At 44.4% G+C, this 27,184-nt stretch overlaps 1 protein-coding gene across 1 annotated transcript; it reads right to left on the bottom strand.

The window, feature by feature from the left end:
- Positions 1-725: 725 nt before the first annotated feature.
- On the bottom strand, positions 726-25,604 carry GTPBP1 (GTP binding protein 1). The gene is made up of 12 exons (XM_069967279.1): positions 25,207-25,604; positions 18,300-18,411; positions 15,226-15,406; positions 12,529-12,877; positions 10,787-10,910; positions 10,137-10,251; positions 9,680-9,824; positions 8,837-9,019; positions 8,612-8,747; positions 4,975-5,153; positions 3,969-4,151; positions 726-3,000 (listed from the first exon to the last, which is right to left on the bottom strand). The coding sequence occupies exons 1-12, from the start codon at positions 25,402-25,404 to the stop codon at positions 2,911-2,913; spliced, it is 1,995 nt and encodes a 664-aa protein (XP_069823380.1). The 5' UTR covers positions 25,405-25,604; the 3' UTR covers positions 726-2,910.
- Positions 25,605-27,184: the final 1,580 nt, after the last annotated feature.

The following is a 27,184-nucleotide window of genomic DNA, read 5'->3' as shown; positions in this document are numbered from 1 at the left end:
GGAATCTGATTGGTTGCTAGGGGCAACAGCCAGTTCTACTTTACACCATGTTTGATAAACCCCCCCATAATGTCTATCCAATAACTGCGTATGATTCAGCAGGTAAATGGTTTATACTCACAAGATTGCACAGCAATATCAATATGGAAACTGTGCCGAACAGAACCAGTGTGGTTGTCGGCTGCTACACGAGATGGCACCTTAATGCTGGACACCAGATTATAAATGTTACCAGCTACTCCCTAAAGACTATAAGATCCTAGGTCTTACACAGCACATCGTAAGTCTTGGGATCAAGCTACAGAGACCCACAGGGACAGAACTCTAGTGCAAACAGAGCTATATACAAATTTATTAGACGGTTCCCCCCGCTTAACAATGAGCTGCTTCAAACACAAAAGGCCCTTACAATTAGCTTAACATGTGGACCATGGACAACAGATGGATTGTATTAAAATCTAGAAGCATATTTGGCTGATTATTTCAAGGGTTGACTCTAGGTCATCAGTGCCATGTTATATATGGCCAGGAGAGGGTTTAAAGGGGTTATCCAGCGCTACAAAAATCATGGCTACTTTCTCGTAGAGACAGCCCCACTCTTGTCTCCAGTGGAACTGAGTTACAAAACCTGCAGCCAAACTGAAGTGAATGGAGCCTAACTTTAAACCACACCAAACTGGAAGCAAGAGTCAGACTATCTTTGGGAGAAAGTGGCCATTTGCTGGATAACCCTTTCAAATGGGTTGTTTAAGATGAGAAAAACCATGGCTGCTTTTTTCCAAAAATAGCGCTACACCTGCCCACAGGTACTATGTGCTATTGCAGCTAAGCACCATTCACTTTAGTGAAGTTGAGCTACAATACCAGAGAACCCATGGACAGGTGTGACACTTTTTTTTTTTTAATAATCCTTTACAACCTCTTTAATAAGAAAGAATTAAACAAGAAGCGGTATTTGTACTTACAGCAATGTGGACGCAGTTTCATGTACAGAAAACTAAAAATCGGTAAAAGTTTTACATCAAATTCGGTTGTTGTCAAAGATGTTCCATATTCCAGCTGACCACATTGACAGACTAATACAACGCAAGTGGCTTTACTGAAAATTGAGACTTTTTCCAAAATCTCCACTACCCAGTAAATAATGCCTCACTGCAAATAGGAATTGTGAAAAAAATTTATACTAAGGCTTGTGTGCTTTGGACATTCTCCATTTGTTAGAAGGGTTCTCCTTATGATTCCGGAGTGAGAACTGTTTAGGTCACACTAGGCTCTAGCGAATGTGTAAATTACTCTTAAAAGGGAACACAATCATGTTCTCGCTGCCTTAACCACTAGGCATTAGGGCGGTCTTTGGCATCTTCTCCCAGCCCTACCAATCTTGATTGGCAAATCTCTTCCTGTTTGGGTATAAGGAGAGATCTATCAATCAAGGCAGTCGGGACAGACAGAAACGATTGCTGACCCAATGACTTGGGTGAGGCAGCATGAAAGTGATGACAGTAGATAGGTCCACTCAACACTACTTACGAGAAGTGCTGTCAAACTGTTTGGGCTCGACAACGATCTCCCAATCAAAACACTCGGCCACAGGTGGTATCCGTATTTTGCAGAACTCCCTAAAGCAGCATCCAACTTCTGCAGCCATGGGGAACCAAATGGTGAGCATTCAAGTTCGGAGAATGTTGCTGACCCCGAAGAGTTCGCTCAGCACTACTCATAAGGAAATTCTGGGTTAGTAGGGGTCGGTTTCTCTATTCAGGATGCTTGTCTTTTGGCCAGGGTAGAAAATAACTACAAAGATCACCTCTCTAGTGGACGTGTCTTGCACTACACACATCCCATTGCTTTCAAGAGTTTTGTGCAAGGTGCTGCAGCAAAATCTAACACTTACTGTAAGGATAAGGGGTCCCAGCCAGCGAACACTTTACAATCCGCTTCTTGTCAATGGCTTCCTCTAACAAACAGACTGTCCAATGCACACCAAACCTTTTAACTAGTGTTGTGCTCCCTTCAAGCTATGGATCAGAAAGGATCTTGCAGTCTACTATATCACACACGTGGTTGTGGTTTCTGCCAACACAACACTTAAAAATACTGCAGGGTTACAACACTCGCCTCCCATCTAGAACAATGCAACAGATTAAAAACAAAAAACATAGTTTAACTGACTGAGCCTTCAGATCTATTGGTTTTTTACAGTTTAGTCATTTGTGTACCAGGATCCTGCCATTTTTCCAGGCTAGGAGTTACATAAGCTGCCAAGGTACGACATGCCACGAACGGACGCTAAAAACTTAAACTCTGCTCTTCTGTATGTTACGGCTACCGAAACAAAAACAACAGAGTAATGCACAGTTCAGGAACAGACCGAACTAAGCACGGAGGTGAAGTAAAAAGAGGCGTAAAATTAAATTAAGATCCAAACATTCATCTTAAATTATCTACTGAAAGTCTTTTGCTTGGAAATGTAAGGAAAGTGAAATTATTAACCAGGTGGTTGGTAGAAGTGGTGAGGTTTTGCCATGCTGCCACCTTAGGCTTCTCCCTCCCATGGCAATTTATCTGTTTCTCAAGGATTAAAAAAAAAAAAAAAAAAAAATACATTAAGACCATTCTTTAAAATCCCATTAAACTTATAGGAGTTACAGCTACAATCCGGCTGTGCATGAGATTCATGTGCTCTTTGTCATCCTGAAGCCAGTCAACAGCGAGTCAGGACACAAAGCCGATTAAAACTATTGTCAATGGCTACAGGAATAGCCGGCGATCAATAGTAATTCAGTGGGGCTTCACTGGGCTGATGTATATGGAACTGCAGGATAGCTGGGAGTGTCGGCTTCTTTCCAGTAACCTGTGATCGGGGCATGGTCAAGCTGTTGGGAGGACACAGGAGCTGAGCAGTCACGTTTAACAACCCCCTGCTGGGGCACAAGTCCCCTGAGACTTCACTTTATGCCTCTGTCCACCACGTCGTCTTCCTCCTCCACCTGTCTTCGGCTGTTAAAAAAAAAAAAAAAAAAAAAAAAAAAAAAGCCCAATGTAACAAGTTTATATAATCAATGAGAAATAAGTCTGGTAAACTAAATGTATAGTACAATGCCTATGGACGTAAAAATCTGTGTGGAATTACAGGCAAAGGCCATAGTCAGTTTTACATACTGCAACACATGGGATAAGATCCAGTACAAAACCTACATGTAATTCATATAGACTTCTGATCCCTTGAAGGGTACACATTTGGTGGTGCCATACAATGGAGTACAGACTATGTGCACTCCATTCATTGCAGGAATGATTGCATCCCCGTTCTCAGGATCGGTGGGATCCCTGTGATCAGCATGTTATCTCCAATCCCATGGATAAAGGATAAGTAGCCAAGATGGAATACCCCTTTAAGGCTCTTTATTTCATGTAACATTTCTACATCACGATACCCATAGTGCTCCACTCAGACAGTTGTCAAATGGAGCATCCTTAGGCCTCCTCTGTTCTGGTATACAGTTTGTCTTTTGCTTTACAGAATAGCATAGCAGAGTACGGCTGGGTTCACACACTGTATACTTCAGGCAGTATTTGGTCCTCAAGTCAGGTCCTCATAGCAACCAAAACCAGGAGTGGATTGAAAACACAGAAAGGCTCTGTTCACACAATGTTGAAATTGAGTGGATGGCCGTCATATAACGGTAAATAACTGCCATTATTTCAATATAACAGCCGTTGTTTTAAAATAACAGCAAAAATTTGCCATTAAATGACGGCCATCCACTCAATTACAACATTATGTGAACATAGCCTTTCTGTGTTTTCAATCCACTCCTGGTTTTGGTTGCTATACAGCCTCACAAATACAGCCTCAAATATACATAGTGTGAAACCAGCCTACTATTGTATACCAAGGATCCTTTATAGTGGTAAACCTCAGTCAAACATCTGTAATATGCTGTGAACAGACTTTTTCCCCATACCTGTGCTTGCGGTGGGGGTGTCCCTGAGGTCGCTGCAGCATTAGCTGTAGGGGGGACCTCATCCGTTACTGCTGCTCCCGCACTTAGCTCATCCTTCTTTCCAAGTGGGTTCTTTTTGGTGGACTGCATCTTTACTTGTTGTGGCTTTGAGTTCATCGGCAAGTTGTTTGTGCTCTGTAACAACTGAAAGTTACAAAACTATATTAGACAATTTTGGGACTACGTGATCAATCCTGGCCTTGCCAATCTGCATGGATTGTGCTGCTTTGGGAATAAGATAGCTCAATAGGGTTGGGGATTCAAATCCACGAAAGTGGCTGCGACCCAAACGTTGCAAGAAATCCATCTCAAATGGAATTGTTACAAGTCTGCGACTGCTGGGTGGCTACTTGTGAGACACAAAATTACCCCATGGAGTAACATAGGGTGGTATTACACAGTCCTATGATGGTTGTAAGCAGGTTCTGATCTGCTGGATCGGCGCTCGTTTATATAGCCTTTTACATGGCTTGAGAATCATGCAGGCCTTGCTTTATATAGAAATAATTATATGTAATAAAATTATACTTACCTGTCCAGGCTCTCCCGGTGTACTGCTGCCTTTTCCCCGCTCAACGTAGCTGTCTCTAAAATGACAGTCTACTTAGCCAGTCACTGGCCAGGACGAAACAGCCAAGGACAGTGATTGGCTGAGCAGCCAGTCACTTTAGAGACAGCTTTAAAAGCATGTAGCAAAGCACAGTTGACGATGATTTTTAAAATTGTTAAAAGACAACGATCAGCTGGCGATCTGCTCCTTCTCTGATCGTGTAATAGGACCCTTAGTAGCACAATGCACACAGAGCAACATGCCGATTTTTGGTTCCCTGATCCTCATTGCTCTCAAAGTCACCATGTGACCCAAGCCTTAGGCATATCTAGGCTTGTGTTTCAGGTATATCTTTTTTTAGACAAGAATGGATACACATATTCAATCTCAGTCAGTCATTCTCCCAGGATATAGTACCTTAGTTATGGTGCCCACAGCTTTGGTTCGGCCTTCTCTGAACACCAGCCTTTGGTCTATATGCAAGTACTCAGGAGTCTTGATGAATCTGAAGTGAACTGTAGCTTTATCGCCTGTACGTAGGCAGTCACGGCTCATGCTCAAGATGGTGGCGGTCTGGCGAATACTTCCACAATGTACTAAAAACAGAGCATTAAATGTGTTTTATAATGTATCTTGCCACTGACTAAATCTTCTAGGGTATAAAATATAATGCTTATCCAGTGCTACAAAAACATGGCCACTTTCTTTCAGAGACAGCACGACTCATGTCTCCTGTTCAGGTATGGTTTGCAAATAAGCTCCATTCACTTCAATGGAACTAAGCAGTAAAACCCCGCTCAAGCTTTAGACAAGAGTAGTGGCTGTCTGAAATAAAGTGGCCATGTTTTTGTAGTGCTGGATAATCCCTTTAACATGAGTAAAGACCCTCCTTAGATCTCCCTGCTGGTCACCCAAGACACCTCTTTACTAAGGCAAGGCAGGTGAGGGTTTAGCCAATCATCCAGCAATGTTTTATTGGACCTCTAAGGGACGAAAATATCTCCATCAAATTTTTCCTGATTCCTCCAATTTCACCTACTTCCAGACGTTAGTCATTCCTTCAGCTTAAGCAAATGGTTTAGGCTGAGTTCAGGTCATGGGTTCAACTTCTAGTCTAGAGACATTGATATGTACTGAAGACTTGGACAAGCCTTTAACAAACATATGTGCTTTCCATCTTTAAGTCCCAAGCCCTTTCATAGGCCATATACTAAATGAGTGATATCCCTTTCATAGGCCATATACTAAATGGCTGAGTGATATCCCTAAGCTCTTGGCATGTGATTTAAAGGATTTCACCGAACTACTTCCTGTCTTCTGTTGTAAGTACACAGGACTAGTGATGTCACGATACCAGAATTTTCAGTTCGATACCGATACTAACATTTTTATTTCGATACTCAATACCAGTTCGATACTTACTAAAATATTTTAAAAAAACACAACAATAGAAATATAATACTCCCTAGACAGCAAATATAATAAACCTGAAATGTTTTCTATACTCTTCAGGCCTGCACTATTACAGAGATACCAATTTATGGAGCTTTTTTTAATTTTATTACGTTAAAAGTAAAGGTTTGCATTTTTTACATAACTGTGTACAGAGTACAGCGATCACTCAGACAACTCCGCTATACACTGCTCACTCGGCTCCGCTATACACTGCTCACTCGGCTCCGCTATACACTGCTCACTCGGCTCCGTTATACACTGCTCACTCGGCTCCGCTATACACTGCTCACTCGGCTCCGCTATACACTGCTCACTCGGCTCCGCTATACACTGCTCACTCGGCTCCGCTATACACTGCTCACTCGGCTCCGCTATACACTGCTCACTCGGCTCCGCTATACACTGCTCACTCGGCTCCGCTATACACTGCTCACTCGGCTCCGCTATACACTGCTCACTCGGCTCCGCTATACACTGCTCACTCGGCTCCGCTATACACTGCTCACTCGGCTCCGCTATACACTGCTCACTCGGCTCCGCTATACACTGCTCACTCGGCTCCGCTATACACTGCTCACTCGGCACACTGCACCTCCCCCACCTGCCAGCCGGCTGGATCCTCACATGTGTCCTCTCTCTCGGACCTCCCGCTCTCCCTCTCCAGCCTTCTCCTCCTTCCTCCTCTCTCCCTCTCCAGCCGCGGAGACCTCCGTGCAGCTCCGGCTCCTCTGCATAAATCATTTCAGCGGGGGTCTGCTACACACAGTAGCCGACCCCTGCTGCATATGGAGCGGGCTTAGGAGGGGTCAGGTGCCGCTGTCAGTGTGACAGCGGCATCTACACAGTTACATAGCCGGCACTAGCAATCGCAAAGTGCCGGCTATTTAAAATTGGCGCCGCCGGGAGCGGAAGGAATGAGAACAGAGGAGGAGACTGCAGGGGCAGTGAGAGGCACATAGAGAACACGGCCGGCGCTCAGCTAGCCGCCGGCCGTGGTCTCTGCGTTATACTTTATGTTAAGTTGCCTAATAGTGCAGCTTTAACATAAAGTATCGATACCAGGAAATCCTGGTACCGAACAGTTTTTTAGCCCGAAATATCGATAGTAGTATCGATATTTTAGTGCATCCCTACACAGGACCTTCTTATTTAGTTTCGCTTTCTCCATAGAGTCTATTTTACCCCATCCCTTCTTAAGATACTGGTACTTTTCTGCATTTAGTCTTCTCATGCCCTAGGGTACTACCTTTCTGGTCATCTTTGCTACCTGTGATCCCCAAGTTTTTTTACTCATGTCATGGATACTGCTGGGTTCGGCACCTATAAACTTTTTTTTTTCCCTTTCATATTACTATTGTTCTGCACCAGAAAGGTGGTAGTAACGACATGGAAGTCCCCTGACGCAATGGAAATCCCTAGTGAATTTATATATCCCTCAGTATGAAGTGCTCTACCAGAAAAGAAACTGGCCCCAGGACGAATCAGTGTAGTTTGTAGTAATATCCTTAGGCTAATACAGTTGTTTGGAGCACTGGGGGTGGGACTACCGCCCCCAGTGCACAGATGCTGGTCCGCCCCATTTTTATTCATTATGGGGGGGGGGTCCACGTCCAGGTGCTCCAAACCTCCCTATTAGCATAAAGATTTAACAAACTACGCAGAAATGGCACAAAGGATTAAGGTAAGAGAACTCATCTAACCTGCTAATAACCCCTTTAAAGGAAAGACTTCCCCAACTTGCACGGTAAAACCTTATCCTGTGGATCACTATCTGATCGCAGAGACTCTGACCCCATGTGCCCACCTGGGATCTTGAAATCAGGAACCCAAGTCTCTATTTATGGAGATAAAGTATAGCATTTGGCTGTCTCCGCAGTCCCAAGGAGGGTGAACTGAGAATGTGGACTATTTGTTTCCTGCGGCTTCTATGCCTTACAATACAATACAAGCTGCTGGGTGAGTTCCAGTGTTTGTGCCATTGGGTGAAATTCTCTGTCTATTGTTGCTCTCTCCTCTCCCGATATCTTTACAATCCAATAAACTTTGATTATAAAATTAGAAAGGGGCAGCAACATGTCTGACGGCATTTGCTCTGGCATCCAGCAGCATGCACTGTATTATAAAGAAAGACAAAAAAAAGACAAATTGGTCCAATATATTTCATATTCTACATATTTTAAAGAGGACCGGTCACCCCCCGTGCCGTCACCCACTTCCTGAGCCGGTCGAGTGACTGAGATCTCAGCGCCCGAAGCCCGGCGCTCGCAGGAGAGTCTGATGCCCATAGAGAATGACGGAGCATCGGACTCCCCATTCATTCTCTATGAGCATCGGACTCTCCTGTGAGCGCGCGCACGCGCCGGGCTTCGGGCGCTGAAATCTCAGTCACCCGACCGGCTCAGGAAGCGGGACCCGGCGCGATGAGGTAAGTATAGGGGGATCTAACAGGGGGTCGGGAGCCTGTCACCCCGACACGGGGGGGTGGGGGGGTGACAGGTTTCCATTAATATATAACATGCAATAACATGATATCCATAGCCTTTAAATGTATTCAGTATGGTCTAACTGATCTTATACTTTAGAAGAAGAAACTTAGTACCCATTGCCTGGTATCGTGGGCTGATTGTGGTCGGGTGATGCAGCACCAAGATCTCGGCTTCAAACTCCCAGGATGCCTGAGGATTGAGGCGAGGGGAAACCATCACCATTCCCTTCCTGATAGAAGAACGTTTAATCTGAAGATAAAAAAAAACATCAAAAGGTTGTGGTAAGGGTGTGGTACGGTCCATGAACATTTTATTTTATTTTATTATAGAACATTTACCTTCTTTAAAGCAAAAGATGCCGTCTGTCCACCTCGTACTTCCTTAACAGGCATACGCTTGCGATGTATTGACTTCACTGCTATGGATGTGAAGCAGCCCAGAGGGTCTGGTCCCAGAAGCAGCAGATCATTGAGCTTGATAAGACCCCTTAGCGTAGTTCCAGAAACCACGGTGCCTACACCCTAAAGAAACATACTGTGAGAACAACTGCAGAATACATACTGTCCTCTGCTTGCGTTTTTGTTTTATAAAGCTGAAAATGCAGTGACAGCATGCACTAGGTGGGTACTGTACGTGTGCCACACTCCTTGAGGAAGTGTGACTTGGTCCCAATACCTTACAGCTGCCGGGCACGGCTTTCCTGTGAGGTGTCCGGCAGTTCTCTAAAAATAATGATCTTTATTCTTCCGTCTTGGCTCTGTCTCTAGGCATTGAGCAGAGCCGCAGCTGCATGTAGTCACGCTGCCTCCGCCCTCTTCCCAGATACTCACGCTTGATTGGCAGCTTGAGTGACAGCTGAGAACTTAATGCAAAGTCCAGCGCTCAGGCTGCCAATCAAGTGTGATATGCTCGGAAGACCACATGCTGCTGTGTCTCTAATCAAATGCCCAATTACCGGAAACAGGGAACAATTTAAAAAACAAAAATTGATAATATGAAATTGCCACCTAGCCAGAGTTTGACAGGCACAGGGCCGGAAAAGGGTTGGGGGTACTGGGAGTAAAGCCACATTTCCCCAGGGAGGCAATTGGTTCCCTTTAAGTATGTGTGAACCTAACAAAATCTGTAGCCATGAACAGCAGACAATTATTACTACTGTACAGGCATCTTTTTGACCTTACCGGTACGGAGTAAGTATCATCAATCTGAAACTCTGCAGGTTCTTCCTCCCTGGAGCTGGTGCGTGGGGAGAGAAGATTAAGAAACATCTTAAGGAGTTCCAGATTCTCCCCTGTGACGTTTGAGATCTGAAAGATGGGACACATCCTATGAAGAAAGAAAATGAAAAGGTTAATAAGACCGCATCAATATTTCCACGCTGCTACTTTTTGGAAACATTTTATTTTCTTATCAGAAAAATTCTGTATCCATAGAATAGTGGATACTAAAGTGGCGAGGATCTGACAGCTGGACCCCTACTGATCACGAGATCCCCTCTGTGTGAACGAAGTGGCAGGCAGGATGCATAATTCAAACTATACGGAGTAGACTGAGATAGCATAGACAGCCTCTCCACCACTCATGCCTATGAGATAGCATATACAGCCTCTCCATCACTCCATGTATACAGGCTGGTACCTTTCTGAGCTGAAGTTGGAAGCCGTGACAATGACATCATCTCTGTTTTGAACCAAGACTGGGATCTTCCTGCACCCCGGAGACTTGAGCAGCCTCTGCAGCAGCTTCAGAGTTTCTACAAAGTCAAATCCAAAACTTTTTTTAAATGAGTTTCATATAGAAGTGAAGTTTTTGCGCTCACGAAAACATTTAAAAGTCAAAAGTACAACTGGATCAGTGACATTTTGGGAAGTCTGGTCGATAACCAGAGATCTAAAGGCAATCTGTTAGCTCTCGACTATGAATAGAGCTGCTGACTGTTATATAGCTTGTTGTCTCAAAAAGACAAATGGTACCTGTGGTGTTACTGTACATGCTTGGTAATTTTTTAGACTATGAATTGTCAAAAAGAGACCTTGGCCAGTCGTTCAAATGCAGCAAGCTGACATGTCTCCTTGGCGTTTTCCCCTTCCTCCCTTTGACATGCAGGACATCTGCCGCCTGCGAGGGTTGTGCCCGCAGCATGGAAATTCAGCGTGCGTTCACCTCTGCAGGTGTGAGATGTGATCATCAACATCAAAGTCACACAAAATCCCCTTTAACACTGAAAAATTTTAAGTTTTGTAAACCGCAAATTCATGTAGAATGCAGAAAACTTTACTACTTATCACCTTGCAATATGTTTGCTGGACACATGTCAATCTTTGTTACCACCACAAAGACTGGGACGTTCAAAGCCAGCGCCAAACCCAGGTGCTCCTTTGTCATACCCACTATACCAGCATTACTGCCCACCTAAGGAAGAAAAGACATATTGCTATATTACAGGTCAATTACTTACATTGCAGCACACGTTAAAATGATATGGATAACATGTCTTACTAGAGGAGATCCCCTCTTTAAAGAGAGTCACCACTTTATACATCAAAGTGAATCAGTCACCCCCAATGGCAGTGGTAGACTGCCGTCACTTTTCCATAAATTACAGCAAACCAATAGTTTTATAAGCTGTACAAGTGTCCTACGCCTCCTTGACACTTGTACATCCCATAAAATGGTGATTTATTTATTTATTTTTTTTTGTTAAAGGAGAAGTCCGGCCAAAATAAATTTTTGATATGTTGTTACTTATGAAAAGTTATACAAATTTCTACTGTACATTAGTTATGGGAAATGCACATATAGGGCTATTTCCCTTAATTTAGTAGATCAGGAAGTGTTAGAATTCTCTCAGATACAGTGACGTCACAACGAAAGGTGTCATTCCTAAGGAGTGTCCAGCAGGGGGCGCTCTATATGTAGAAGTCTATGGGACTTTATTGTTTCTATGGATGTCTATGTAATGTAATGTAGTGTAGTGTACAGTGCTTTATTGAATGTATACGTCTATGGAATACTTTGGGGAGCAAGTGTCCTTGCTCCCCAAAGTATTGCATTAATGTATTCATTCAGTACATCACAGTAAGTCCGCCGATCCCCGCCTGGGATCCGCTCTCCCCCCACACATACCGCCTCCCGATGCATCAGTGCGGACACCAGGATGCATCGGGAGCCGGTATGTGTGGGGGGAGAGCGGCAGCCAGGCGGGGAGTCAGCCCTGGGATAGGGGGGAGGTTCCCAGGATCCCGGAAGGAGGAGGAGGGGGGGAGCGCTCCTGTGTACTGAGCGGCTCCCCCCCGGCGGCATAAGCAGTGGCATCAGCGGCGGCAAGCAAGTCATAGCCATAACCCAGCTACAGCTCCCATCACCTGCTCATCCTATGAGCACATGATGGGAGCAGTAGTTCAGTGTATATAGTCCGGATCGGTGGGCGGCGGATCGGCGGGCTTACTGTGATATCCTAATGTACTGAATGAATACATTTATGCAATACTTTGGGGAGCAAGGACACTTGCTCCCCAAAGTATTCCATAGATGTATTCATTCAATAAAGCATACTGTACACTACATTACTTTACATAGACATCTATAGAAACAATAAAGCCCCATAGACTTCTACATATAGAGCGCCCCCTGCTGGACACTCCATAGGAATTACACCTTTCGTTGTGACGTCACTGTATCTAAGAGAATTCTAACACTTCCTGATCTACTAAATTAAGGGAAATAGCCCTATATGTGCATTTCCCATAATTAATGTACAGTAGAAATTTGTAAAACCTTTCATAAGTAACAACATATCAAAAATTAATTTTGACCTGACTTCTCCTTTAACACAACCACATATATAATAAGGAATTGTGGGTATCAGTTTGTTGTAATTCAAGCAATAGAACTGGCAGTGCATCATAGCCATCCCCGGATGACTATGGGAGCCCATAGAAGATAGCCAAAGGCTCCTATTACACGGAACGACCGCAGCTGATTGTTGCCATCGTTGTCTTTTACTTAAAAGCAGGCACTATATTCTCACCATGAGCATACAGAAGTCTGGCAGATGACCGGTCATTCCAAACACTGTTGTCTTCAAGTATTTTTCATGTCCGGCTAGATCGATGAACGTAATGATCTTTGAAGACTTTTCGCATATCTTGGTCCACTCCAGACTTCCACCATGGCTGTCTGGCTTATTGACAACATGCCCATGGCTATCAAATCCTAAGATGTCGTTGCCCACGCTGCTTGTGCGACCCGACTCGATCTCATGTTTGTGCCGGAAAAGCTTCTGCCTGGCAAAGCCGCGTCCATTGTCCAGTTCTCCGTGTGTCAGAACTCCCAAGAGTGTGCTCTTCCCAGCATCCACATTACCTACTACAGCAACCCTATTAGAGGAGAACAGAAGAGTAGAGCCTCACCACTAAGTACAGTTAAACACCATTTGCAATGAAAACAGTAAAGTTATAGTGGATTAGACTCCAGAGATGACATGCACGTCCTGAAATTGAAGGGACCCCTTTTGCACTGGTGTAAACTAGAAACCTGCTATGGCCCAGAGCCATATCAGCTTTAGGGTATGTGCGCACTGAGGAAAAAGGTGAGGAATCCACTATTATTTCTGCTTGAAATTCCTCCCGTAAAATATAAACAGAACAATGTCCCATTGTGTTCAATTGGATTTCCACTTTGTTGTTCACACTGCAGAATTTCAGAGCAGAATTGTCTGCCGCAGATCTGCTTACCGCCCTAAGGCCCCGTTCACACTAAGCAAACATGGCGGAATTCTCTTTCACTCACAGCAGGATTTCGCGACGGAGGGCTCCTCCGTGAAATTCCGCCGTGTTTGCTCAGTGTGAACAGGGCTAAAGAATTGACATATCAATTCTTTGCACGGATTCTGCTAGAAGAATCCTATAGAAGTCAATGGGGACTTAAATTCCGCTTGCTTCTGCTGGAGCTGAATAGGCGAGGAATTTCAAGCAGAAAACTTTCCTCTACAATTCCTCGAGAATTCCTCAGTGTGAACCCGGCCTAAGGCTCCGTTCACACGGAGAAAAACAGGCGGAATTTCACGGCGGAGAATCCCGCCAGCCTCCTGTCATAGTGACAGTATATGGGAGGCTAGTGCGCCTCCTCTCTCTGTGTCTCTCCGCACTGAAGAATGGACTGTCATTGTGACAGGAGGCTGGCGGGATTCTGCGGCAGAGAATTCCGCCTGTTTTGCTCCGTGTAAACAGAGCCTTAGCGACTAAGCCAGGCTGCTTGGGATCGGATGAGTCAGGTTTGGATGTGGAGCCCTCGTGGTGAGGTGGTGTGATGATCCGGGAACACATTTCACACAACAACTGTGATAAAAGGTTTTACTGGCTCGCTCGCAGCTATCGTTGGCTCTCTGTGACCTTGTGCCAAGTATACTTTGTGTCAATAGAAAAAGGCCCCAGAACCGTGGTCCCATAAAACACGTTTTTACTGCAGAGTCTTTGAAAGCAGCGCATCATATCTTGACAGGTCATAATTCACATGTGTTATATGCAAAACGCATTTCAAGCTCTTGTTCACAGCATGTGTAGCCACAATATATTCATGTCTAAACACAATATAGCCTAAGTATCACATAAAGCCAAAATGAGCAGAACTCCTCAGATATATCATATGATGGGTTTTTTTTTGCTTCATGGGTCCAAACAGAACTCCATATTGCTGTCTATGAAGCGAATATAGTGCTTGTAAAGCCTTCCTATCAGCTTCTCTACAACATACTGAAGACTGTGGATAGACTATTTTTTCCTAGTAGGCCTGGAGAAACCGCTATGAGATCTATAAAGCACTTTAGAAGCCGTGTCCTACTATACTTTACTGCTCATGAGCATTTCTTATAACTCTCCATGACATACATCAGATGTCCAGTGTAACTGGAGGAAATCATACTCCACCTCCATTACAGAATTTTCCCTACTTGAATGGGACACAGTGAGAGGTTAGTTGGGGGAAAGATCAGAAGCAATGTGAGAAAATATTATTTTACTGAAAGAGTAGTAGATACCTGGAACAAACTTCCAGCAGAGGTGGTTGGTAAATCTACAATAACAGAATTTAAACACGCCTGGGATAAACATATATCTATCCTAAGATAATAAGAAAGAAAATACTAAAAGGGCAGACTAGATGGACCCAGTGGTCTTTTTCTGCCGACAATCTTCTATGTTTCTATGACTCTCATTCATTCCTGTTTGTCATACCTTCATGGTGTATTGGCCATGACACCTTATAAAAAGGAACACATTTATAAAAAATAGTGAGAGGAAAAAAAAAAAAAACTGGTGTTAACTACACCTGTACCTTCATGGGCATGAAGGAGGAGCCTATCCTCCGAAACGTCCGCAGAACACCAGGTGAACGCTTGGGTAAATGTAACAGCCTGCAAGCTAATTTGTACCAGTACCTTGGAATAAAATGTTCTTGCATGGACTTTGGCCAGAGTTTGTGGATTTTTTTCGGTGGGGATCCAGCCACACAGAGGACTACGGTCCAGAGGTACACAGGTACAGGTGTAGTTAGCCCCAGTTTTTCTCTCACTATTTTTTACAAATACGTTGGAAAGAGAGAGACATGGTGGAAGTCCTCTAGTGAGAAGTTGTATTGTGGACATATATGGTGCAGTATTGCTGTTTCATGCACTGACCTGACATAAAATTAGCAAAGCAGAGAGGCTAACCCCATATAGATGTCTTACCGTACTTCTAAGAAGTCATTATCGCCCACACATTTGCGCACCAGATAGTCGCGGACCTTGCCTCCAGCTTCCTGGTGCTCCCGCAGGAGGATCATGTCGGCACCGATTTGCTCTGCCATGCTGGTGACTGTGGCAACAGATGCTTCCATGTCTTCTTCATTGAGTCCATACTCTGTCCCATCTAAACAAAGGGCAAGATGGGCATTTACTAGCAATGGTTTACTCCCCAAGTCACTAGTGATTGTGCAAAGTGATCAGATGTATAATTCTTCACCCAAGATTCTTTACAATGTGAAACAAACTCAAAAGTCAATCAGTTAGTTAATAGTCTGTAAGCTCATGCATGCAAGCAGGGTTCTTACTCCTCATGTATGGATAATTATATGTAGATCTCTGTAATGTCTGATTTATGTCTATGTATGTACCCCCAGAATTGTAAAGTGCTGTGGTATCTGTTGGCGCTATATAAATAAAAAAAGAATTATTATCCGTCAGCTGTAATTCAGGTTCCCAACTGCTGACACTGTTACATGGCTGTTAGGTCATGGGGACACAATGACCCTTTCATATATCTGTCTGTGCTTCTATTCTCCTGTGACAACAAATGTCAAAGAGCTGTTTTCAAGCAAGTGCCAAAGTACATTCTAGAAGCACAAACAGATATATGAAAGGTACCATGTGTCTTCTTGCCTTAACAGCATGAGCAGTCTTGAAGTATCCTTTAAGGATTTTCCTCTAACTCCGACCTTATAAAATCTGTCCTCAGTGAAGATTGTTGCCAATTGCCAATTATTTTTTTTCTTTTATACTTTTTTCTCCCACATGCAGCACTTCTATCCTAATGCAGTTTCCTGGCCTAATAGACAGCATTACCCAGCCTGCATAGTGCTCAGACTGCTGGAGGAAACAGATCTGCATGATATTCCTCTTCTACCCCCAGACCACTACTGACCGAGCTGGAGTCATGTGGTGAAGAAATTATACAAATTGGTTCTCAGGCTGTACGACTATTAAAATGTAATACTAACCATGTGTTAAGAGCAACAAGTGTTAAAAGAGGAACTCCAGCATTTGTTTTCTTTCAAATCAACTGGTGACAGAAAGTTATATAGATTTGCAATTTACTTTCATTATATAAAAAAAAAAAAAAAAAAAGTCTTCCAGTACTTAGCTGCTGTATGCCCTGCTGGAAGTGATGTATTCCTTTCAGTCTGACACAGTGCTCTCTGCTGCCACCTCTAGTCTGTGTTAGGAACAGATCAGTAGCAAAAAACCCCATAGAAAACCTCTCCTGCTCTGAACAGTTCCTGACATAGACAGAGGTGGCAGCAGAGAGCGCTGTGTCAGACAGAAAAGAATACATCACTTCCTGCAGGACAAACAGCAGCTGATAAGTACTGGAAGACTTGAGATTTTTAAATAGAAGTAATTTACAATTTATATAACTTTCTGAAACTAGTTGGTAAGGCCATTTTAGGTGGGCTGGGGAGAATCAGATGCTGAAGCTGTCAGCTGGTTATGGTCAGATAACATGTAAGTATGTAGAAAATGAGGAAGATAAATAACGTTTATAGAAGAATAGGCAATGCTCAGCTCTGAAATGTTCTGATCTTCAATATCAATGGTATGAGATGTACTGTAATATGTGTTATAACAGATCAGTGAAGCCCACATGGACGGCACAGATCAGAAGGACACCTTGGGGCCCTATTCCACCGGACGATTATCGTTTGCATAATCGGTAACGATTATCGATCTCAAACGACCGCTATTGCGAAAGACCTGAAAATGTTCACTCATTTTCATGGAACGATAATCGTTACTTACGATCGTAATTGCGATCGTTTTTCGTCGCTATTTATTCGCTAATGAGTTCGCATCTATTGCGAACAACCAAACGATTTCTTATTCAATGCGAACGATTTGCGAACGTTTTGCGAACGAGCAACGATATAAATAGGTCCAGGTCTTATATAGCGATCAACGATTTCTCGTTCGGTCGTTAATCGTTAACTGCATTTCAACCGAACGATTATCGTTTAGATTCGAACGATTTAACGATAATCTGAACGATAATCGTCCGGTGGAATAGGGCCCTTGGTCTCTCAAATAATAGATAATCAGGAGTGTAAGGGTACTATTACACGGAACGATAATGGTCCGAATTGGCCCGATTCGGCCGATTATCGCTCCATGTAATAAATGCAACGATCAGCTGATGACAACGATCATCGGCTGATCGTTAATATAGCTTACACCATATTTTTGTCGGGCGCCGACCACGCACCGCTACGTGTAATAGCAGTGCGTGGCCGGCGACTAACGATATACATTACCCATCCACGTTCCAGGGCTGCTCCTGCCGTCCGCTTCTCCCGGTGTCCCGCGCGCGCTCTAGCTTCACAGTGGCCTGTCAGCAGATAAGCCGCTCAGCCAATCACAGGCCGCAGCGGTCCCGGCCTGTGATTGGCTGAGCGGCCTATCAGCTGACAGGCCACTGTGAAGCTAGAGCGCACACGGGACCCCGGGAGAAGCGGACGGCAGGAGCAGCCCTGGAACGTGGATGGGTAATGTATGCCAGTTTAGCAAGGGCTGCAAGGACATCGGTAACGATGTCCTTGCAGCTCTTGTCAAACGATTATCGGGCGGTGTAATAAAGCCAGTAAACGAGCAGCGATCTAGCAGATCGGCGCTCGTTTACAGGTATTATCGGGCCTTGCTCGGCCCGTGTAATACCATCCTAAGTGTCTGGTAATGGGATGCCGTAGAGAGAAAGGACTCCAGGCTTTATCACCTCCCAACACAAGCGGTGAACAAGACACGGTCAGCAGGAGCAGCCCCATATGGCGGCAGAGATTAGGAGTCATGGCCTCAGGATTAGGTGAAACAAACCATGAGGGTCACATGTAAAACCACATCGGCATTGTGTTACACAAAGGGAAAAGGTGCCAATACAGGTCTGTATAAGCTTCTAGGAAGCTATAAAAGGGAAAGATCAAGGGGAAGAGTGTATGTGCATGACTCTATCCCATACAGATTTTCTACTACTATGCTGAAAACCTATAGAAACCTACCAGAACCTTGTCCGATGACATATATTGTCTCCCCCCTTCCCTCATCCATTCGGTCTCGTAGCTGATGTAGTAGACTGTCATACTGCTCCGCACTGGGACTCACCAATACATGCTGAAAAAATAAGGGACAGTGAGTTATGAAGAGTGAACTATCACACACACGTAATAGGGCCCTATTACACAAAAGCAATTACACAAAAGAGGGGGATCCTGCTGACATATCTCTACAGCACATCCTTAGGAGCGGCAGCAGCATAGAGGACATTATACAGCTGTGTAAGCTGTGAATCCAGCCCTGGGGCAAGATCTGATTTTACACACTTCAGTCATGTCTACTGTCTGCTTCTGTCACTCCGCAGCCACTTCCCCTCCCCTCTCCACACACTTCTATGGGCAGCTGTAAACTGAACCCTTATAATCTTATCATCTGGTCTTGAGGGAGGAATGATCAGTGTAGAAGAGAGGTGAGAGGGCTGAGAAGGCAAGAGGTATTTTTCTCTGATTAGATATATTAAAGTCAATTACGGCTTCTTGCTAAATTTATTTTAAAGGGTGCCAATCATAATGCAGCTAGCTCCCTATGGGCGAGCAATAAATTGGGTTACCTAGGATATATCCCACTATTTTAATAAATAGGGCTTGGGCAAAGAACTTGGTGGGTGTAGGACATAGCCATAGTAATCCGAGATTCAGCGGCACTGCCACAGGTACCCTTTTAAGTTACTGTGCGCGCTCATAAAAGCCTGAAGAAAGCTTTGAACACAAAATCCAACCAGGAAAGAGTTAAAACCGAAAATCCAGATAATCTGAATTGTCTTTTAAGGTTACAAACAAGTCATTAAAGTTAGCAGACACTTGGGATGGGCAGGGTGACAACCTCTTTATCACACACACACACGGCACTAAGTCACCACCATCACAGCAGAAACTACAAAGCAATTCTGTGGTGGAAACAGCAAAGTTAGAAGCACAGAAGGAACCTGAAAGGTCATTTACCTCAGCCCTGAAGGGGAGAAGTTTTGGCTCTACAGCGGCCATCTTTAAACAGGCACTTCACAAATTTTTTTTTTTTTACAATCTTAGAGACTTGTATCTGACCATTAGTAGCGTATCTCAGCCTCTAGACCAGGAAAGGGGAAACCCTCGGCCCTCCAACTGTTGCAAAACTGCAACTCCCAACATGCCCCGGAAGCCAAAGATGGGCGGGGGTCGAAAGTACCGGCTTTAGACAGTCACTTTTTTCCATAATCAGCACCACTCTTGTTTTCAGGTTGGATGTGGGGTTTGGAGCTTAGTTCAACTAACGTGAATGGAGCTGGATTGTAATACCACACACAACCTGAGGACAGGGGTGGCGCTGTTTTATCAAACCCTGGATAACCCCTTTAAGAACCCACAGCACAAGTCAATTTCGATGCAGAATTATGGATAAGATTTGCAGAGACGACACATGCGCTGTACTGTATTTTACCTCCATATATTAAAGGGGTTATCCAGCGCTACAAAAACATGGCCATTTTTCCCCCCCTCTCCTCTCCAGTTCAGGTGTGGTTTGCAATTAAACTCCATTTACTTCAATGGAACGAGTTTGAAACCCCACCCAATCTGGAGACAAGAGGGGATAACCCCTTTAATCATCCTTCTTGCAGGGTCTGAAGCTTAGAACTCTCTATAAGAAGCAACCAGCCAGAGCGGCACTCCCCTCTCCCCACCTCCTGCTCGCTGTGCTTTAGGATAAACTTACAGATGGAGAATAAACACTGGGTATTTGCCGAGGCCTCTGACAGACGTGGCACCTGCTTCTGGCCGAATACAGCTTCCCACGGTGTCATTGCTATGAGATTTCACTCGCTGTAGTGGAAACAGTCATCCAGTTGCCCACAACACACCGGCAGTCTCCTTCCCAACCACTTTAACAGCACTTGGCAGATTTGTCGCAGAAATTTCTTTGTCCAAAAATCCATCCCGTACATTGTAATGTGATCGAGCCTTCAGCGCATGTGCCGAAACTGCGACAAACCCATCCGCTGCATTATTCACAATCCTGTATCAGTATTTGTAAGCCAGGAACAGATCCAACACACAGACAATGCAAATCTATGCACTGTGTCAGGGATGGAGAACTTTAGGCCCTCCAGCTGTTGCTAAACTACAATTCCCATCATGCCTGGACAGCTAAAGCTTCCGCTGTCCAGGCATGATGGAAACTGTAGTCGGCAATTGGCTCCTTCGAGAATGAATGGAGCTGCGGGTCACGCACCGACCCACAGCTCCATTCATACCAAAGGAGCTGGGAGGGGGTGTAATGGAGGCTGTACCACCCCCCAAATCTTATACTTGTCATACTAGGGGGAGACATAAAAACCCGTTAAGCCTCACCCCCACATCCTGTCTTCTGTCTTGGTCTGTCAGATGCTAGAGACAGAACTCCCTGACAACAGGGAGTGGACATCTGATTGCAGAGAAGTGAGAAAGCTAGACTAGTTTTTTCTGGGGTAAATTGTTATTTTTGGTAAATAAAGTGACTTACAAATACAGTACGTTAGGAATCATGTAAAAAAGTTGTTTTAAATAACTATTTAAGAGTCCTGTTGTCACGTCACTCTGCTATGCCGAAAATCCCCAAGCTCTCCAGCACAACACGTTCTGCTACTACTGATTGTCTATGGAGATGGCAGTGACGTATTCCTGGTTGTGAATACACCTGCTGGCCGAGTGTGCAGTTACAATAGTGAGATCCATTCATTAGAAGGAGGAAGTAAACGCTCCCGTATTTTTTTGTGTTCTGGACATCTGCTCCACATTGAGGTCAATAACCTTTTCCAGAGTTTCTAAGTCAACACAGTTGTCCTCTCCAATGTCCCAAAAATAGGAAGAAGCAGAAGAGGAAATTCTCACTACAATAATGTGCAAATAGCGTCAGCCATACTCCACAATAAAAGGGTTCCCTAAAAAAAAAAAAAAAAAAAAAAAAAAAAATCCTCGCTGGGGGTGGGGGACAACTGACCTCCCCTGCATACTAGGAAAGCATCGATACGGCTCTGTTCACACACAGTCATAGTTGCCATCTTGGCAGTGCCAGACTGGTGAAACGAATGACCCCGAAGACATATGTTCAGGTGGGTGCCAGTGCCGTGTTCGCAGTTTTAAAATTTCTATTCTCGGCTCCGAAACAAGACTCGGGACCCCATTGTTGAAACCTATGGTGGTCTTTGTGGTGAGACCTCCTCCCTGTCATCTGACACTGAAATACCCCTCTTGGTCTCTTGCCCAAAGTCGAGAACGATCACTAAGTGGGTCTCTCTATGGAGGACACGTCCCATCAATCATGTAATGCTTCATTTCCCCTGTGGCGGTGCCGTAAGGAAACCCCCATAGATCACAGCTGATCACTAGGGACTCTGCTTGTTGTCCAGGGTCCCTTCTAATAGATATGAATTGTCTAAAGCAAACATGGGTGTCAGCTACAATCTCGAACAGTCCATGGATATGGTTACAAACCATGGCTGCACGCTGACTATACAATCACATTGTTTCGAAAACTAATAACACAAGTATATAGAAGCAACCTTCTATAGAGCGAGCACATAATAGCACAATATCTGATACATAATAATACAAGTAATCAGCAGACGACTATTTATAGTCCATGCAGAGAAGTTTCATCCTCTTGGGTTATTTGTGACGTCGGGGTTTGTTTGGACACGGAGGCGTGGGTGGAGACGTGATCACATTCCTGCCTGTAGCTATCATCCTGTTGCCTCCACATTTCATCAGCTGAGCTCTCTATAATGACAGCCGATCGCCCATCACGTCCAGAGGTCAGGCTGCAGCACGTAAAGCCTCGTGCATCATTTATAATAGAGGACGGCAGAGCCGTATAATGGGAATGTGCAGCGCTCAGGAGAGTCCTGTGTCTGCCGCAGCCCATTCATAGGAGGACATGAAAGGCGACATGACACAGCGGAGAGCCGCCTCATTGTGACTGATCGCTCACATTATGTGGCCTATAGAGCAAAGTGTTACAGCTCCCAACAACAGGACCTGCGGACAATAGAAAACTATACTGACAAGTAACCGAGGGGCCCATAATAATACCATAAAAATACACGATCAGAGTCAGGACTATGGTCACATGTTCAGGACCAGTATATGATGTCCGCAATCATCCGCAATTTTGTGCGCATAAGAAAAGAAGGGGAAGGTAATAGTTAAATAAGTGGGAATGGGTCCATTTTTTATACAGATTTGCAGACAATCCTATAGACTTCTATGGGACAATCCGTGCAGTAAATACAGGCACCACTAGTCAGTAAGTTGGCCGTAGATGTATTTTGCGGATTGCGGATGAGAGAGCAAATAGCCCTATTGAAAACAATGGGACCTTACATTGGAATGTAATTGTGGATCTGTAATCTGCAATAAAGTGTGAATGTAGCCTTAGGGCCCTATTCCACGGGACGATCATCGTTCGCATAATCGTTAACGATAAACGACCTCAAACAACTATTGCGAACGATCTGAAATCGTTCACCCATTTACACGGAACGATGATAGTTACTTATGATCGTTCTTGCGGTCGTCTTGTAGTCGCTATTGCGTTTGTCGCTACTGCAAACAAAGTCTTATTCCATGCAAACAATTTGCTAACAGGCAACGATAAAAATAGGTCCAGGTCTTATTGAGCTATCAACGATTTCTCGTTCACCGTTTAATCATTAACTGCTATTCAACTGAACGATTATCGTTTCATTCCAAACAATTTAACGGTTATCCAAAAGATAATCGTCCCGTGGAATAGGGCTCTTAGGCCAGAAAAGATGGCGCTCATTTTGGCCTTCATAACAGTGTTATAAGGCACAGTGAGGTCACATTACAAGACGACAACACACAGTGACATCACTGCTCTGAAATAACATGGTGATATTATAATAGTGGGATAGCGCACATAGTGATGTCACTGGTCACTCACAATACAGGAACATAGGACTATCGTAATACTGAATTAGTGCCATCACCGTGCATCCCTATATACCTGTACTGCTACATCACTATTCTAATATTGTAATTTCCATCTATTGTGAGGTCCCTGGGTGCCTTATACTGGGATATCACTATGTACTGGGCATCACCCCACTAATATCCTTGTGAATGTCCTTGGTAATATCCTTGTGCATGTTATCCCTATACAGCGAGGTCACTACTTTATTCTTGTACTGTACTGACCTCACTATCATAAAGTCACTGGGTGCCGTATTATACTGTGACATCACTATGTACTATCATTCCACTCCTGAAATATCCCTATACAGTGAGGTCACTCATTTACTGTGACATCACTATGTATTGTCACTCCTGTAATATCCCTATAAAGTGACGTCTCTTATTCTTGTACTGTGACATCTCTACTGCAACAACTATGTACTCCGATGTCACTGGGTGACTTACTTTACTGTGATATCACTATGTACACTACATCACCCCCCCCCCCCCCCCCCCCCCCCATCATCAATACACACAAGGCGGCAATACACTGTGACATCGTTTTGTATCATATTCCCTGCACTGTGATGTCACAACAGTGCGATAATGTCATAGCACATAAAGTATATAAAAGGGGATGTCACAGTAGGGATTACACCTAAGTCACTATGCACCTCACAGTATAGGAGACATAGTATAATGAGGTCATATAAAGGTGAAATGCACATGTGATGTCACCGCATAAGAGTAATAAAAGGCAGTGATGTCACAACATAGGAATAATATAAAAAATGAATGTCACAGAGGAGGGAGGTAACAAGGGCCCCATTGTCATCACTATTTGTGGGGCTCCATACCAGCTTCTCACTCTCTCTCTCTCTATATATATTATATATATATATATATATACACATATATTATATATTATGTATGTATGTGTGTGAGACAGGCTATGTATGAGTATATGTATGAGTGCTAAAAAAAAAAATATATATATATATATATATATATATATATATATATATATATATATATATATATATATATATATATATATATATATATATATATATATCCCCACAAATAGTGATGAATATGTGATGATACTCATACATAGCCATTATATATATATATATATATATAGTGACAGGCTATGTATGAGTAATATATATATATATATATATATATATATGAGTATTATCGCATATTCATCACTATTTGTGGGGCTCCATACCAGCTGCTATATATGTAGCATATATATATATTAGCGCCATAAGTAGCGTGTTTTATATATCACGCTACATATGAATATTATCCTATATTTATCACCATCGCCGTATTTTATTCGCCTTCCCAGCTTTTAACGAACGAGGTGACCGATATACTTGCCCTTTTCAGTACCTTTTTTTAAAGTAACTTTTTGCCGCCTTAAAGTAACTTTTTGTAAAAGTTTTAGAAGAAGACTGCCGCCCATCTGTCAAGTCACAGACGCCGTTGCTCAACACCCGTGTGACACTTCCATAGAAATTCATAAAGAAAAGTCGTGCAACGCACAAGTACCGGTGAAGAGGAGAAGTGACAAGTGTGTGAATTGTTTCCTAGCAACAGAGAAAGTGAAAATACAGAGAAAAAAGTGGAAAGTGCTAAGTAAAACAGTAGATGGATGAGACTTTAGACTGGGGGCTCTCCAGCTGTTGCAAAACTACAACTCCCAGCATGCCCTGACAGCCGAAGGCTGTCAGGGCATGCTGGGAGTTGTAGTTTTGCAACAGCTGGAGCTGCCTGTCTAGAGATGTATATAGTTTATATAGCCACAGCTGCTAAGCAGGCCCCCCCATCCCCGCCCCCTCCTCACTGACACGTCCACTTGCCCCTACACTTCCCCGGGGGCCCTGCTGTCATCCCCGTCCCCCCCAGCGCTTACTTTACTAGTCAGATCTACGTCAGACTCTCCATTCCTCATAGGCTCCCCGTCCAGGCTGGAATCCGAATCCTCGGCGTCGGGCTCCGGCGAGAACATTGACGCTGGCACCGGGGACTCGCATAGACTTGGCTCCGGCTGCGATGCTGATGGAGACGCCATCTTGGAAATACTGCTTACCTTCCTGCGGCTCATTACCATAGACTTACGAGCGGCCCGCCCCTTTTTCGACTTGTGCCCGCTTCCTATTGGCCGTTGCTGTGAGAGACGGAGAAAAGTGACATTTCAGTAAGACACGCCCCCTCCGTCGGCAAGTTTATTAAACAGACCACGCCCCCTTTGTGGGCGGTGTAAATAACGCTCACGCGGCTCATGAATATTTATAGTTCTCCTCTATGACTCGTTCCTCATAACCGTAAAGTATAACGGCGGTAATGGGCACCTGTACCCGCATAACTGGCTCTAATGACTCTAATGAGAACCTACAGCACCAGGCTGCTCTTATTTCCCTACTTGCCCTACATTTCTTATAATTACCAATGTAATCCCCCAACCTGAGGCTCCTTAGCTGCTGCAACATGTCAGGGCATGCTGGGAGTTGTAGTTTTGCAGCTGGAGAGCCACAGATTGGTTAACAACATGCTGGTCACAGTTGTGCATACACTAGGAGTGATTTTATGCAGCCACGTGGCCACTGGTTTCAATTTTTGCATTCTCCTAACTTTTTTTTGGGGGGGGGGGGGGGGGGGGGGGGGACAGGATGTACTTGTTCTTACAGCTTCTTGATTAACTTTTAATAATTTTTTGTTTGTTTGAGGGGTGATTGCAATTTATTTATAATTTTTTTTTATGTTTTCAAAATTTATGCTGTTTTCCATATGGTATAATATAATTTTATTCTTTGGGTCTGTACAGTTACATTAATACCAAATTAGTATATTTAAAGGGGTACTCTAGGCGGGGGTTATTTTTGGGGTATGACTGGGGAAGAGGTGGAAATAGAGGCCGCCGGTCACTTACCTCACCGATTCCAGAGCTTGGTCCCGAATCGCGTCACCCCCGTTCTTCCGTCCCACGGCCACTTCCTGGTCTGACCTGCGGCTTGAGACCTGACGTCTCAAGGCAGCTCAACTATTCAGCGTCCGAGGCGGGACTCCGCTACAACCGCTGAATGGCTGAACTGCCTAAAGACGTCAGGTCTCAAGCCTCAGCTCAGACCAGGAAGCGGCCGCGGGACGAAGAACGGGGTAGCACGATCCGGGAAGGTAAGTGACCGGCGGCCTCTATTTCCACCACTTTCCCGGCTATACCCCAAAAATAACCCCAGCCCAAAATACCCCTTTAAGTTTTTCTTTTTACTTAAAGGGAATGTACCATCCAAGTTTTGCACATGGATAGGACGCTGGGGCAGGGAAGCTGGTGCTGCGGTCTGTTTTTTTTACCGCGGCCCGTTTCCTGTGTTTGGCGCCGTTCTATTCCCAGGCAACGGCCGGGGATGAAGCACTGGAGGCCTCCCCAGAAACCCCCGCCCCTCTATGACATGGCTCCATCAGAATCAATGGAGCATCATCATAGAGAAACGGGGGTCTCCTCCCCCTGGGGGCCGTGGCCCGCCTACAGTGCTTCACTCCTGGCCGGTGCCAGGGAATAGAACGACACCATACACGAGAACCAGACTGCAGTTAAAAAAAAAAAAAAACTCCTCCTGTGTGCCAGCGCCGTACTTTCCATGTGCAAAACTTAAAACGAATGTACTGAAGGCTACAAAGGATAGGGAAGCCCTGTAATGGCACCGGAGCAGGGACCCGGTACAGTATGTTCTCGGGCCGCGGGGGTTAATGGCGCTGAGTTTGACATACTTGCAGGGGGATTCCTGCTGTGAGTATGTCAGCCCATTGAAGTGAATGGGCAAGTATCCGCAGCGGATTTCACTGCGAGAAATCAAGCCACCATTAGGGTGCCTTCACACATACCGGATCCG

This window comes from Dendropsophus ebraccatus, chromosome 4, assembly GCF_027789765.1.
Source record: "Dendropsophus ebraccatus isolate aDenEbr1 chromosome 4, aDenEbr1.pat, whole genome shotgun sequence".
NCBI classification, from domain to species: domain Eukaryota; kingdom Metazoa; phylum Chordata; class Amphibia; order Anura; family Hylidae; genus Dendropsophus; species Dendropsophus ebraccatus.
This window is presented reverse-complemented; position numbering and strand designations above follow the sequence as displayed.

What these genes read in the sequence shown, in the direction of transcription:
- GTPBP1 (XM_069967279.1), bottom strand. Translation starts at nt 25,404, where the DNA reads ATGGTAATGAGCCGCAGGAAGGTAAGCAGTATTTCCAAGATGGCGTCT. An exon ending in TCCAGCAAACATATTGCAAG is followed by an intron (nt 10,252 to 10,786) that starts GTGATAAGTAGT and finishes TTGACTTTGTAG; the next exon opens with AAACTCTGAAGCTGCTGCAG. An exon ending in CACCCCCACCGCAAGCACAG is followed by an intron (nt 3,001 to 3,968) that starts GTATGGGGAAAA and finishes TTTTTTTAACAG; the next exon opens with CCGAAGACAGGTGGAGGAGG.